Below are 14641 nucleotides of genomic sequence, written 5' to 3' on the forward strand. Positions count from 1 at the left end.
TTGTTAAATTTGACAAGATTCAAAATGTGAAGATTTGGTAGTTAGGAAGATAATTCTTCATTGGTACAAAAGTCAAGATAACATCTTTTGTAGGTGAAATTTAGGTGAACCATAAAATGGTTTCACAAGGTAAATCTTGACATTTTGACACATTGTGATGTCATGGATGACATCAATAGGAAGAATTCACTCCTATAAATAGGTAGTTCCTAATTCATTTGTAGCACACCTCTCACTTGCCTTCTCATCTTCAAAGGCATTTGATCTTCTTTCTCTCTTGTAGTATTTCACTTGTACTCTTTTAGAGTGAAATAAATATTGGTTGGTTGTGTCCGAGGAGTAGGCAAAAGAAAACAAAAGTTTGCCGAACCTCGTTAATTCTTGGTGTTCTTTTTATTGTTGTCTCATCTACTATTTATTAGCTACCTTTAGATATAGCAGTTGTGATTTCATTACTCTCTATATATTCGGCTTCCGCAACACAAAGTCTACACATCAGGAATTTCCCTAATCTCCAATCACTTTCCGAATCAGCACTGCCTTCCTCCCTCTCTGAGCTGACCATCAAGGATTGCCCTAACCTCCAATCTCTTCCGGTAAAAGGGATGCCATCTTCCTTCTCTAAACTACATACTTACAACTGCCCATTGCTCAGACCACTACTAGAATTTGACAAGGGGGAATACTGGCCAAATATTGCTCAAATTCCTATCATATATATCGATGGGCATTACCTGTAATGATTAAAACTATGCTGCTCTGACAAACGTAAGTTATTCTTTTCCCTCAAAAGCTTTTTATTTTTGTTTACTTCCTTTGCTTTTCCTTTTTAAAAATCTTGTTGAGCAGTATGGAGTGTCTGTTGCCACTTTGAAGCCAAAAAATCATCTTCAGTTCGAGATGAATTTAATTTTAGATAACCAAAAAAGGGTGATAGAATCTTTATATTCGCGTGGGAACATTGTAAAACATAGATGGAAACTAAAATTATTTGCTCCACATAATTGATAGCTTAGTGTGATATTAATGAATAAGTAATTTTTTACCATGAACGTATACTTGTTCTTTCCCTTTTTAGTGAGTTTAGCATTATGCACTAGTTCGCTATTGAATTAAAAGCTCTAATAGAATTCAAATGTGTACGATACACAAGGTTTGTTTCCTATGTATCAAAAATACAATTGGTTGCCTCCCAATAAATTTAACAACTAGAAGCATTAACACTATTTAGGCTTTTATTAATGATTGTTGGATATTAACTTAGCAATTTTTTTCTGTCAGGATTTTGGTAACAATTTATATAAGCTGTTACCGCTCTAGCTCAGTTGGTGAAGAGGATAAGTTCTGCTGCAATTCTCTACTGAATAGACAGTCGCTTGAATAATGTGGTCTAACAGCAAAGTGTAAGTGAATAAAGGTAGTTTTGCAGTTCGGTTATCGCTGACTTTAAGCGTTATGTTTATGCTTTGAACTGTTTATACATAAATTTGTGTGATCGTCAGAAAGATGTATCTCTTTGCTATTAATGACGTTTAATATCCTTTTCAGAATATAAATTATGCCGTGCTCATCATCAAACACAGAGATTTATTTTTAAGCTCCATAGAGAATCTAAATTTTTGAAAAGATAATCACGGATAACGATCATAAGTTTTCGGAAATAAGTAAATGTCAATTGTTAGAATGAGATGTTATAGACTTGTAGCTAATTGTTGTGCAATATATAATTGCATATTTTCTTGGATGGCAGGTATTGGATTGGTTTCTCATAAAAAGAACATGTCTAAGGTATGGTGAAACTCTTGCAAGATTCTGTTACAACAACAATGCTGTTCCTTTTACTGTGGATACCAAGACGGAATGCAAAAGACAATTCCATTACTGGACTTTCTGTATTGAGAAATAGGAATTTCTGGAAGCAAATGGCTAGAAAAAACTGTAAATGCAATGTAAAATGTATAGGAAACAGGGGACACTTTGTTTGCATAATTTTTTGATGTTAATACTGATTAGATGATCTATGTGTATGAGTTGATACTGCTTAAAATTTCTTCGTTCTTGTTTTTCTTTCTCCTCTTTATATTATATATTTTATTTAGTGGAAATCTTCCCATACATGGGCGGTGCTAGAGAGGAAGCTATGGGTTCGACAGAAACTGGTAACTACACAAAACAAAGACAAACACTGTAATGAATGGTCTACGATTACAGAGAACATCTTCATTACTATTTTCACTTATCCTTTTCTTTTTGTCAGGATTTTGGTAACAATATGTAAGTTGTTACAGCTCTTAGCTCAGCTGGTGAAAGGAAATTTTGCTTCAATTCTCTGTTGATAGACAGTCACTTGACATCAAAGTGTAAGTGAATACAGAGAACATCTTCATTACTAGTCACTTTTATCTTCCAGATTAAGATAGGTTCGCAGTTCTGTTGTTGCTGACTGTAAACAGTATGCTTATGCTTTGAACTGTTTATTAATAAATCTGTGTGATTGAAATTGTGTAATCCTGATAATTTATCTGCTTTCTAAACTTGTCTGCTTTAAACTCGTTACTACCTTCCATGCTACATTATAGGACCTGGACTGCAAGTGGTCTTAGGTTGAAAATACAACTTGAAAATACAATTGAAATTGGTATAGGGAGTTTCGCAGTAGAGGACTAACCAAACAGCCCTTACCTTAGTCTTTACTACATTTTTCCTTATAAACGACGACAGTTGTTTTCAAGTTTTGCATGTATGTTATGAGAAGTACATCTCTAGAAGGGTTCTATGACAATCTAACAAACAACTTTTCTATTTTGTCAGGAACTTGACAACAGTATGACAGTCTTTTTGAGAAGAATTTGCCTGTAATGATCAAAACGAGTGGTGTTCAAATAAATGTAAGTTATTCCATTTTTTTTTTCTTTTCAGTAGCTTTTTATTTTTCGTTACTTCTCTAATCTTACCTTGTTTATTAATTATTTTCTCTTGTTAAATCTTGTCCAGCCGCATGTCGGCCCGACGTGAATAGTCTTTTGAAATATGAGGCAATCTTATTGGAAAAAGCTAAAGCTAAGTTCAATAGAACTACCATTGCGAATATGCCTGCCTAGATCATGCATTTTGTTGTTTCAACTTTTCCACTGACTTGAGAAAGGAGGATGCGATTTAGAGTCGCACATTCCCTTGTGCTTTGATAACATGCAGAATCTTATTGTCCTTTGGATAGTAAGAGTCTCTAATAGAATATCCAAAGTACATGTGGAAGAAAGTTCTAGTTCCTATATATCAAAAGAGGTCACTTCCAGATAATTTAACATCTAAAATTATCCGAACAATGACTTACCTGGCCTCAACTATTAGTGAGTTTTAATTTATTTATTTCCCTTGATTGGGTTTTGGTAACGTTAGGTTCTTAGCTCAGTTGGTGAAAGTTTCATTTCCAATAGAAATATGTGAATTTGGTGGTATGTGGTCCCCACCAAACTATAGGTTCTTAACTCTTTTCCCCCTTTTTAAAATAGGAATAATACATAAACAATCAAAACTGCTGAAGCTTCTCTACTTGAATATTTTTTTTTTTTGAATTTAATCATAGTAAATTTGAAAAGTTTTTGTGTGAACGCTTGTCATGGTTTATTGTAAACAACAAATACAAAAAAGTTTCACCTAATCTGAATTTGCTATGATGTGTTTTAGCTCTCACTGTCAAGAGGACTTTATCACAACGACTAAAGCTCAAAAACTCTAATTAATTACGAGAAAATTTTATCTTTTTTTTTTTTTATAAAGAAAAGATCTTGCATATATAACCAAACAACTACAGGGGAAAACTTTTATCATTTCACTGTAGCTCTTGGTGTTATCAAATTCCCAACTTCTTGACATGTTTTCAAGTATTAAAAAATCATAGTAAAGTCTTCTTGTTGGGTGAAAGTCATACTCATGGAAAGGACTAAAAAGGACAGTTTTGATTATTTTTTCTTCTATGGCTGTCCACATCATCCTTCCTCTCTTGCCTCAATTATTCAATTGAGATAAACAAGAAGACTCTTCTTGTTGGGTGAAAAGTCATATTCATAGAAAACTATAGTTATACCAATTATAGATCACTAGCAAAAAAGAGAGAGAAATCACTGATCATTCTTGTTTGCAAATTACTCTTAGCATTCAACTGGTAAAGTAAGGTTCCTTTAGTAATTGAACATAAAAACATTTGTCTTCTCAAAATCATTTTGTGTTTCCTTGATTTGCTTTGCAGTTTTCAGAAATGGAAATTGGCTTAGCAGTGGGTTGTGCATTTCTCTCTTCAGCTTTGAATGTTCTCTTTGATAGGCTTGCTCCTCAGGGTGATCTGCTCAAGATGTTTCAGAAACATGCGAAAGATGTTCGTCTCTTAAAGAAGCTGCGAATGACTTTGCTTGGTCTTCAAGCTGTGCTAAGGGATGCAGAGAATAAGCAGGCATCAAATCAATTTGTGAGCCAGTGGCTTAATGAGCTTCGAGATGCTGTGGATTCTGCTGAAAACTTAATTGAAGAAGTCAATTATGAAGTTTTGCGACTTAAAGTGGAAGGTCAGTATCAAAATCTTGCAGAAACAAGCAACCAGCAAGTAAGTGACCTCAACCTGTGCTTGAGTGATGAATTTTTCCTCAACATAAAGGAGAAGTTGGAAGACACTATTGAAACATTGAAGGAGTTACAAGAGCAAATTGGTTTCCTTGGCTTAAAGGAGCATTTTGGTTTGACTAAACAAGAAACTAGAAGACCTTCAACTTCTTTGGTTGATGATTCTGATATCTTTGGAAGGCAGAATGATGTAGAGAATTTGATTGACCGCTTATTATCTGAAGATGCAAGTGGAAAAAAGTTGACTGTAGTTTCTATTGTTGGAATGGGCGGCGTGGGTAAGACAACACTTGCTAAAGCGGTTTACAATGATGAGAGGGTGAAGTACCGTTTTAGTTTGAAAGCTTGGTTTTGTGTTTCTGAGTCATATGATGCTTTCAGAATAACAAAAGGGTTACTTCAAGAAATTGGTTCATTTGACTTAAAGGTTGATGACAATCTTAATCAGCTTCAAGTCAAATTGAAGGAAAGCTTAAAGGGAAAGAAGTTTCTTATTGTTCTGGATGATGTGTGGAATGACAACTACAATGAGTGGGATGACTTGAGAATGTTTTGTACAAGGAGATATAGGAAGTAAGATCATTGTGACGACACGTAAAGAGAGTGTTGCCTTGATGATGGGAAATGAGCAAATTAGCATGGACAATTTGTCTATAGAAGTGTCTTGGTCTTTATTTAAAAGACATGCATTCGAAAACATGGATCCTATGGGACATCCGGAACTTGAAGAGGTCGGAAAACAAATTGCAGCTAAGTGCAAAGGTCTGCCCTTAGCTCTGAAGACGCTCGCTGGCATGTTACGCTCCAATCCAGAGGTTGAAGGGTGGAAACGTATTTTGAGAAGTGAAATATGGGAGCTTCCACACAATGACATATTACCAGCGTTGATGTTGAGCTACAATGATCTCCCCGCACATTTAAAGCGATGCTTTTCCTATTGTGCAATATTTCCCAAAGACTATCCGTTTAGGAAAGAACAAGTTATTCATTTGTGGAGTGCTAATGGTCTAATACTGCAGGAAGATAAAATTATTCAAGATTCAGGAAACCAGTACTTTCTCGAGTTGAGATCAAGATCGTTATTTGAAAGGGTCCCAAATCCTTCTCAAGGGAACATAGAGACATTCTTGATGCATGACCTTGTCAATGATTTAGCCCAAATTGCATCTTCAAAACTTTGTATCAGGTTGGAAGAGAGCCAAGGATCTCGTATGTTGGAAAAAAGTCAACACTTAGCATATTCAATGGGTTATGGTGACTTTGAGAAATTGACACCCCTTGACAAATTGGAGCAGCTGAGGACATTGCTTCCGACATGTATTGATCTCAATTATTGTTACTATCTAAGCAAGAGGGTGCAGCATTACATACTGCCAAGACTAAGATCCTTGAGGGCATTATCGTTGTCACGCTATGAGATTGTTGAGTTGCCAAAGGACTTGTTTATCAAATTAAAGCTCCTCAGATTCTTGGACCTTTCTCAGACAAGGATTGAAAAGTTGCCTGATTCCATTTGTGTATTGTATAACTTAGAGACACTTCTCCTGTCACATTGTCATCATCTTGAGGAACTACCGCTGCAGATGGAGAAGTTGATTAACTTGCGTCATCTTGACATAAGCAACACTTCTCTCTTGAAAATGCCGCTACATCTGAGCAATTTGAAAAGCCTCCAAGTGCTAGTGGGAGCCAAGTTTCTACTAGGTGGTTGCGGTGGTTTGAGAATGGAAGATTTGGGTGAAGTACAGAACTTGTATGGATCTCTATCAGTTCTAGATTTGCAAAATGTGGTTGATAGAAAGGAAGCTGTGAAGGCAAAGATAAGGGAGAAGAATCATGTTGAGAAGTTATCATTGGAGTGGAGTCGTAGTAGTGCCGACAACTCACAAACTGAAAGAGACATACTTGCTGAGCTACATCCACATAGAAACATAAAAGAACTCCAAATCACCGGATATAGAGGAACAAAATTTCCAAATTGGCTAGCTGATCATTCGTTTCTTAAGCTAGTACAATTGTCTCTTAGCAACTGCAAGGACTGTGATTCCTTGCCAGCAGTAGGACAACTTCCTTGTTTGAAATATCTTTCCATTAGAGGGATGCATCGAATAACAGAGGTGACGGAAGAATTCTATGGCAGTTCGTCCTCGAAAAACCCTTTCAAGTCTCTTCAGAAGTTAGAGTTTGAAGATATGCCAGAGTGGAAGCAATGGCATGCACTAGGGAATGGAGAGTTTCCTGCACTTGAGAACCTTTCAATTGAAAATTGTCCGAAGTTGATGGGGAAGTTGCCTGAAAATCTTTGTTCTCTGATAGAATTGAGAATTTCAAGATGTCCTGAACTCAATTTGGTGACACCTAAACTGTTTACATCCCAACATGAGGAAATGAAGCAGATTGAGGGATTATTTATTACTGATTGTAACTCTCTTACCTCCTTTCCTTTTAGCATTCTGCCGAGTACCTTGAAGACAATAAGGATATCTCGTTGCCAGAAATTTAAATTGGAGGCGTCTGTTGGTGAGATGAGTTATTATGACGTGTTTCTTGAGGATTTGATACTGGAAGAATGTGATTGTATAGATGATATATCACCTGCGTTGCTCCCAAGAGCACACAAATTGAGTGTAAGTCGTTGCCACAACCTTAGTAGATTTTTGATTCCTACTGCGACTGAAAGACTCTATATTTTGAATTGTGAGAATCTTGAAATACTTCCGGTGGCATGTGGGGGGACCCAGATGACGTATTTGTATATTGACGACTGTGAAAAGCTGAAGTGGCTGCCAGAACATATGCAGGAACTCCTTCCATTTCTTAAGAAACTGGAACTGTGTAATTGTCCGGAAATAGAGTCCTTTCCTGAAGGTGGATTGCCCTTCAATTTACAACAACTTAAGATCTGGAATTGCAAGAAACTGGTGAACGGCCGAAAGGAGTGGCGTATACAAAGACTCCCCTGTCTCAGGGAGTTATTCATCGTACATGATGGCAGTGACGAAGATATCGAACATTGGGAGTTGCCTTGTTCTATTCAAAAGCTTACCATAGGCAATCTGAGAACATTAAGTAGCAAAGTTCTCAAAAGCCTCACCTCTCTTGAATATTTATGTATTGCTAATTTGCCTCAAATTCAGTCAATGCTGGAAGAAGTCCGGTTTTCCTCCTCCTCGCACCTCAATTCGCTTCGACGTCTACAAATCAGGAATTTCCCTAATCTCCAATTACTTTCCGAATCAGCACTGCCTTCCTCCCTCTCTGAGCTGACCATTAAGGATTGCCCTAACCTCCAATCCCTTCCAGTAAAAGGGATGCCCTCTTCCCTCTCTAAACTATCTATTTCCAACTGTCCATTGCTCAGACCACTACTAGAATTTGACAAGGGGGAATACTGGCCAAATATTGCTCTAATTCCCACCATAGTGATCGATCGGGAATGCCTGTGATGATTAAAACAAATGGTTCTCCAACAGATGTAAGTTATTCTTTTTCATCGGAAGCTTTTTATTTTTGCTTACTTCACTTTGCATTTTTGTTAATTCTTTCCTTTTATCTTGTTGAGCAGTATGGACAGTTTATTGCTCAAACCACAGCTACTGACCAAAAATTGCTCATATTTCCACCATAATTGTTGATTGGGAGAACTCTTAATGATTAAAACGAGTAAGTTATTTTATTTCCCAAGTATCTTTTGATTTTTGGTTACTTCTCTTTGCTTGTTTCTTAATTGTTTTTCTTTGTGTAAATCTTTTTGGTTACTTCTCTTTATATTTGTAAATCACTTTTCGAATCAGCACTGTCCTCCTCCCTCTCTGAGCTGACCATCAATAACTGCCCTAACCTCCAATTCCTTCCTGTAATAGGGATGCCCTCTCCCCTGGTAGTTTTGTTATCACTTACTATTAGCGTTATGTTTATTCTTTGAACTGTTTATACATAAATTTGTGTGATAATCAGAAAGATGTATCTCTTTGCTACTAATGGCGTTTAATTTTCTTTTCAGGATATAAATAATGCCGTACTCATCATCAAACACATAGCTTTATTTTTAAGCTCCATAGAGAATCTAAATTTTTGAAAAGATAATCACGGATAACGATCATAAATTTTAGGAATTAAGTAAACTTCAATCATCAGAATTAGATGTTATAAAACTTGTAGCTAATTGTTGTGCGTTATATTATTGCGTATTTCTTGGATGGCAGGTATTGAATTGGTTTCTCATTGGTTATTGGTTTATGCTCTTACAACATTTTAATTTCACATCTCAATTGCAAAAGACATCATATGTAGCTTGTGCCACCATGTTTAATAGAAAGTTTTTAGTTCTTGTAAGAATCAAAGATCCCATGTCAAGAATGAAACTTTACTTAGCAATAGAACGAAGATGTGCTGTCACTATAGAAAATCCTTTCAAATGAATCTATGCAAGATACATTGTATTTGCACTATCCTTCAATGTTTGCACATATTTAATTGTGCCACAAGATGACCATGGATAACTAAGGATTTCCTTGCAAATATTTATATAGGTTGGGGATGTTCTTGAAAGCATAAGAAAGAAGAATATACATCAATCATCCATGGGAATGTATACTTACGAGGAGACAATGGCCACCACCACATAAAAAGAACACGTCTAAGGTATGGAGAAACTCTTGCAAGATTATGTTACAACAACAATGATGTTCCTTTTACTCTGGATACCAAGATGGAAAGCAAAAGACGATTCCATAATGGACTTTGTGTATTGAGAAACCGGAATTTCTGGAAGCAAATGGTTAGAGAAAACTGTAAATGCAGCGTAAAATGTATAGGAAACAGGGGACACTTTGTTTGCATAATTTTTTGATGTTAATACTGATTAAATGATGTATGTGTATTGAGTTCATACTTTGTCAAAACTTTCTTTAGTGTTTTTGCTTCTTACATGTTATGTATTCTTCTGGAATCAAGCATACTCATTTTACTCTTTCTGCAATTTCTTGTTAGTTTTTTTTTTCTCAGTGATTTTTCCCTCTTTTCTTGAAGATAATCATCAATTGGGACAGTGTTGTACATGGATAATGATTTTGGTCTTTTCTTTTCTTCAACTGCCAACTATACAAAACAAGACAAATGTTGTAATGAATAACCTCAAGTTGCAGAGTACTTATTCTCTCCAACATTATCATCATTTATTTATAAAGTAGAAAATGTAAAACGGAGAAAATGACAGGGAAGAAAGTGTGAAAAATGACCAAAATGTAAAGAATATCATTCAAACAAGGAATTCAGTTTTGTTAAATTTAAAATTCAGCAATAATATTTTCAAGAATGATTTTTATCTTCTAAAGAACAAAAATAACTTTTGAAGAATGTAGAGTAATCAGCTACAAGTCAAATTGAAGGAAAGCTTAAAGGGAAAGAAGTTCCTTATTGTTTTGGATGATGTGTGGAATGACAACTACAACGAGTGGGATGACTTGAGAAATCTTTTTGTACAAGGAGATATGGGAAGTAAGATTATTGTGACTACACGTAAGGAGAGTGTTGCTTTGATGATGGGAAAGGAGCAAATTAGCATGGACAATTTGTCTATTGAAGTCTCTTGGTCTTTATTTAAAAGGCATGCATTTGAACATATGGATCCTATGGGACATCCAGAACTTGAAGAGGTTGGAAAACTAATTGCAGCCAAGTGCAAAGGACTGCCCTTAGCTCTGAAGACGCTTGCTGGCATGTTACGCTCCAAATCAGAGGTTGAAGAGTGGAAACATATTTTGAGAAGTGAAATATGGGAGCTGCCACACAATGACATATTACCAGCATTGATGTTGAGCTACAATGATCTTCCTGCACATTTAAAGCGGTGTTTTTCCTATTGTGCAATATTTCCTAAAGATTATTCATTCAAGAAAGAACAAGTTATTCATCTGTGGATTACCAATGGTCTTATACTGCAGGATGATAAAATTATTCAAGATTCAGGAAACCAATACTTTCTCGAGTTGAGGTCAAGATCATTATTCGAAAGGGTCCAAAAATCCTTCTGAAGGGAACATAGAGAAATTCTTAATGCATGACCTTGTCAATGATTTAGCCCAAGTTGCATCTTCAAAACTTTGTATTAGGTTGGAAGAGAGTCAAGGATCGCATATGTTGGAAAAAAGTCGGCACTTATCTTATTCAATGGGATATGGTGACTTGAGAAATTGACACCCCTCTACAAATTGGAGCAGCTGAGGACATTGCTTCCAATCAGTTTCCATGATGGTGCTCCACTTAGCAAGAGGGTGCAGCATAACATACTGCCAAGACTAAGATCCTTGAGGGTACTATCATTGTCTCATTACTGGATTAAGAAGTTGCCAAATGACTTGTTTATCAAATTAAGCTCCTCAGATTTTTGGACCTTTCTCAGACATGGATTAGAAAGTTGCCTGATTCCATTTGTGTATTGTATAACTTAGAGGTACTTCTCCTGTCATCTTGTGCTTATCTTGAGGAGCTACCGCTGCAGATGGAGAAGTTGATTAACTTGCGTCATCTTGACATAAGCAACAGTTTCTGCTTGAAGATGCCGCTACATCTAAGCAAGTTGAAAAGCAATCAGTTTCCATGATGGTGCTCCACTTAGCAAGAGGGTGCAGCATAACATACTGCCAAGACTAAGATCCTTGAGGGTACTATCATTGTCTCATTACTGGATTAAGAAGTTGCCAAATGACTTGTTTATCAAATTAAGCTCCTCAGATTTTTGGACCTTTCTCAGACATGGATTAGAAAGTTGCCTGATTCCATTTGTGTATTGTATAACTTAGAGGTACTTCTCCTGTCATCTTGTGCTTATCTTGAGGAGCTACCGCTGCAGATGGAGAAGTTGATTAACTTGCGTCATCTTGACATAAGCTAACAGTTTCTGCTTGAAGATGCCGCTACATCTAAGCAAGTTGAAAAGCCTCCAAGTGCTAGTGGGAGCCAAGTTTCTTTTAGGTGGTCACGGTGGTTCGAGAATGGATGATTTGGGCGAAGCACAGAACTTGTATGGATCTCTATCGATTCTAGAGTTGCAAAATGTGGTTGATAGAAGGGAAGCTGCGAAAGCAAAGATGAGGGAGAAGAATCATGTTGAGAAGTTATCTCTGGAGTGGAGTGAAAGTAGTGCCGACAATTCACAAACTGAAAGAGACATACTTGACGATCTACACCCACATACAAACATAAAGGAACTCCGAATCACCGGATATAGAGGGAAGAAATTTCCAAATTGGCTAGCTGATCCTTTGTTTCTTAAGCTAGTTAAATTGTCTCTTAGAAACTGCAAGGACTGTGATACCTTGCCAGCACTAGGACAGCTTCCTTCTTTGAAAATCCTTTCCATTAGAGGGATGCACCGAATAACAAAGGTGACAGAAGAATTCTATGGTAGTTCGTCATCCAAAAAGTCTTTTAACTCTCTTGAGGAGCTTGAATTTGCATATATGTCGAAGTGGAAGCAATGGCACGTACTAGGTAATGGAGAGTTCCCTACACTTAAGAACCTTTCAATTAAAAATTGCCCTGAACTCAGTGTGGAGATACCCATCCAACTTGAGGGAATGAAGCAGATTGAGCGATTATCTATTGTTGATTGTAACTCTCTTACCTCTTTTCCTTTTAGCATTCTGCTGAGTACCTTGAATACAATATACATATCTGGTTGCCAGAAATTGAAATTGAAGGCGCCAGTTGGTTATTGTAACATGCTTCTAGAGGATTTGAGAGTGGAAGAATGTGAATGTATAGATGATGTATCACCTGAGTTGCTCCCAAGAGCACGCAAATTGAGTGTAGAGAGTTGCCACAACCTTACTAGGTTTTTGATTCCTACTGCCACCGAAAGTCTCTTTATTTGGAATTGTATGAATGTTGAAAAACTTTCGGTGGCATGTGGGGGGACCCAAATGACGTCACTGAGTATTGCCCAGTGTAGGAAGCTGAAGTGTCTGCCAGAACGTATGCAGGAACTCCTTCCATCTCTTAAGGAAATGTATCTGTTTAATTGTCCAGAAGTAGAGTTTTTTCCTGAAGGAGGATTACCCTCCAATTTGCAAGTCCTTCAGATTGTCAATTGCAAGAAACTAGTGATCGGAAGAAAGGAGTGGCATTTACAGAGACTTCCCTGTCTCATAGAGTTAGTGATCGAAGAGATTCTTGCTTGTGAGAATTGGGAGTTGCCTTCCTCTATTCAAAGACTAACCATAGACAGTCTGAAAACATTAAGCAGCCAACATCTCAAAAGCCTCACCTCTCTTCAATATCTACGTATTGCTAATTTACCTCAAATTCAGTCACTGCTGGAACCAGGGCGGCTTCCGTCATCTCTTTCTGAGCTACATTTATATAGACATCATGAGCTCCATTCACTTGGTCTTTGCCACCTCACTTCGCTTCAAAGCTTACACATCGGGAATTGCCATAATCTCCAATCACTTTCTGAATCAGCACTGCCCTCCTCTCTCTCTAAGCTAACCATCTATGATTGCCCTAATCTCCAATCACTTTCCAAATCAGTACTTCCCTCCTCCCTCTCTGAGCTGGACATCTCCCATTGCCCTAATCTCCAATCTCTTCTAGTAAAAGGGATGCCCTCTTCCCTCTCTAAACTATCTATTTCTAACTGTCCATTGCTCACACCACTACTAGAATTTGACAAGGGGGAATACTGGCCAAATATTGCTCAAATTCCCATCATTGATATCGATTTGAAATTCCTGTGATGATTAAACGAATGGCTCTCCAAGAGATGTAAGTTATTCTTTTCCATCAGAAGTTTTTTTATTTTTGTTTACTTTTTAATCTCCAACCACTTTGGCCTTTTGTTAATCCCCCCCTTTTAAAAGCTTGTTGAGCAGTGTGGAACATTTATTGCTCAAACCACAACTATAGGCCAAAAATTGCTCATACTTCCACCATAAATGTTGATTGGGAAAACTTGTAATGATTAAGACGAGTGGTGTCCGATAGATGTAAGTTGATGAAATATCTTTAGATCAGGATCAAATATTTATATGTGCATTGGAACATTGTGAAAGAAATCTAATCTAGGTAGGAATTGAGATAATTTGCTCCAGAAAGTTGATTGCTTAATATATGTCAGCTGGATGTTTATTGCCTTTGGAGATTCAAAACAATAGCAATTCATATATTCTTGTGACAAATCTCACTCTTCATCTTGCAGACTGGAATATAATTATTCGCCATCATGACATGCATGTATTGGGTTGGTGTACATACCAGGTGCGGGTAAGTTTTACTCGATTTTCATTGCTCACGTTTTAATTTCACATCTTAATTGCAAAAGACATCATATGTAGCTTGTGCAACCATGTTTAATCGGAAGTTTTTAGTTCTTGTAAGCATCGAAGATTCCATGTCAAGAATGAAACTTTGCTTGCAGTAGAATAAAGATCTGTCACTGTAGAAAATCTTTTTAAATGAATCATAGATACATTGTATTTGCACTATTCGTCAATGTTTGCACATATTTAATCGTGCCACAACATGATCATGGATAACGAAGATTTGTCAATTGGTTTCTATTGAAGCATATATATTTCCTTGCAAACATTTATGTAGGTTGGGGATATTCTTGAAATCATAAGAAGAAAGAATATACATCAATCATCCATGGAAATGTATACTTACGAGGAGACAATGGCCATCACCACATAAAAAGAACATGTCTAAGGTATGGAGAAACTCTTGCAAGATTCTGTTACATCAGTATGAATATTGGATGGTTTAAGGGTCGTCGTGACATTTCTTTTCCGTTTCTTGTGTCTCTGGAGTTCTTCCAGAACAGCCTGTAAATAGGAAAAGATTTTACGCCTCCTTCTTTAAAACCTGTTCTCAAGTCAGGGGTCTATCGGAAACAAACCTCTTTAGGTTGTATTTTACTTCTTAGAATTGACAGCATAACAAAGAAAAAGCCATCTCTTATTAATTCGTCTAGTTTTAGCTGATTCATAAAAGCCGTTCAAAATATGATGCCGTCTTACTT

At 36.7% G+C, this 14641-nt stretch overlaps 3 protein-coding genes and 1 pseudogene across 3 annotated transcripts; all 4 read left to right on the forward strand.

Annotated features, from left to right (window-relative positions):
• Positions 1-2065, forward strand: part of LOC102594161 (putative disease resistance RPP13-like protein 1) — a 10117-nt pseudogene extending 8052 nt beyond the window's left edge.
• Positions 2066-3888: 1823 nt separating this feature from the next.
• On the forward strand, positions 3889-9565 carry LOC107063531 (putative disease resistance protein At3g14460). The gene is given in 5 exon segments (XM_015315505.1): positions 3889-4165; positions 4250-5163; positions 5165-8092; positions 8183-8280; positions 9150-9565. Coding segments are annotated over 2 exon segments (3804 nt in total). The 5' UTR covers positions 3889-4165; positions 4250-4258; the 3' UTR covers positions 8064-8092; positions 8183-8280; positions 9150-9565.
• LOC107058065 (putative disease resistance protein RGA3) lies at positions 9329-11199 on the forward strand. Its single transcript, XM_015303363.1, has 2 exons — positions 9329-9397; positions 9981-11199. Exons 1-2 carry the CDS (start codon positions 9329-9331, stop codon positions 10650-10652), a joined length of 741 nt encoding a protein of 246 aa, XP_015158849.1. The 3' UTR covers positions 10653-11199.
• A 22-nt stretch (positions 11200-11221) lies between these two features.
• On the forward strand, positions 11222-13382 carry LOC107063535 (putative disease resistance protein At3g14460). The gene has a single exon (XM_015315521.1). The coding sequence runs from the start codon at positions 11529-11531 to the stop codon at positions 13356-13358; it is 1830 nt and encodes a 609-aa protein (XP_015171007.1). The 5' UTR covers positions 11222-11528; the 3' UTR covers positions 13359-13382.
• Positions 13383-14641: the final 1259 nt, after the last annotated feature.

This window comes from Solanum tuberosum, unplaced genomic scaffold (assembly GCF_000226075.1).
Source record: "Solanum tuberosum cultivar DM 1-3 516 R44 unplaced genomic scaffold, SolTub_3.0 scf00017, whole genome shotgun sequence".
NCBI lineage: Eukaryota > Viridiplantae > Streptophyta > Magnoliopsida > Solanales > Solanaceae > Solanum > Solanum tuberosum.

What these genes read in the sequence shown, in the direction of transcription:
- LOC107058065 (XM_015303363.1), top strand. Translation starts at nt 9,329, where the DNA reads ATGGAAAGCAAAAGACGATTCCATAATGGACTTTGTGTATTGAGAAAC. An exon ending in GGAATTTCTGGAAGCAAATG is followed by an intron (nt 9,398 to 9,980) that starts GTTAGAGAAAAC and finishes TGAAGAATGTAG; the next exon opens with AGTAATCAGCTACAAGTCAA.
- LOC107063535 (XM_015315521.1), top strand. Translation starts at nt 11,529, where the DNA reads ATGCCGCTACATCTAAGCAAGTTGAAAAGCCTCCAAGTGCTAGTGGGA.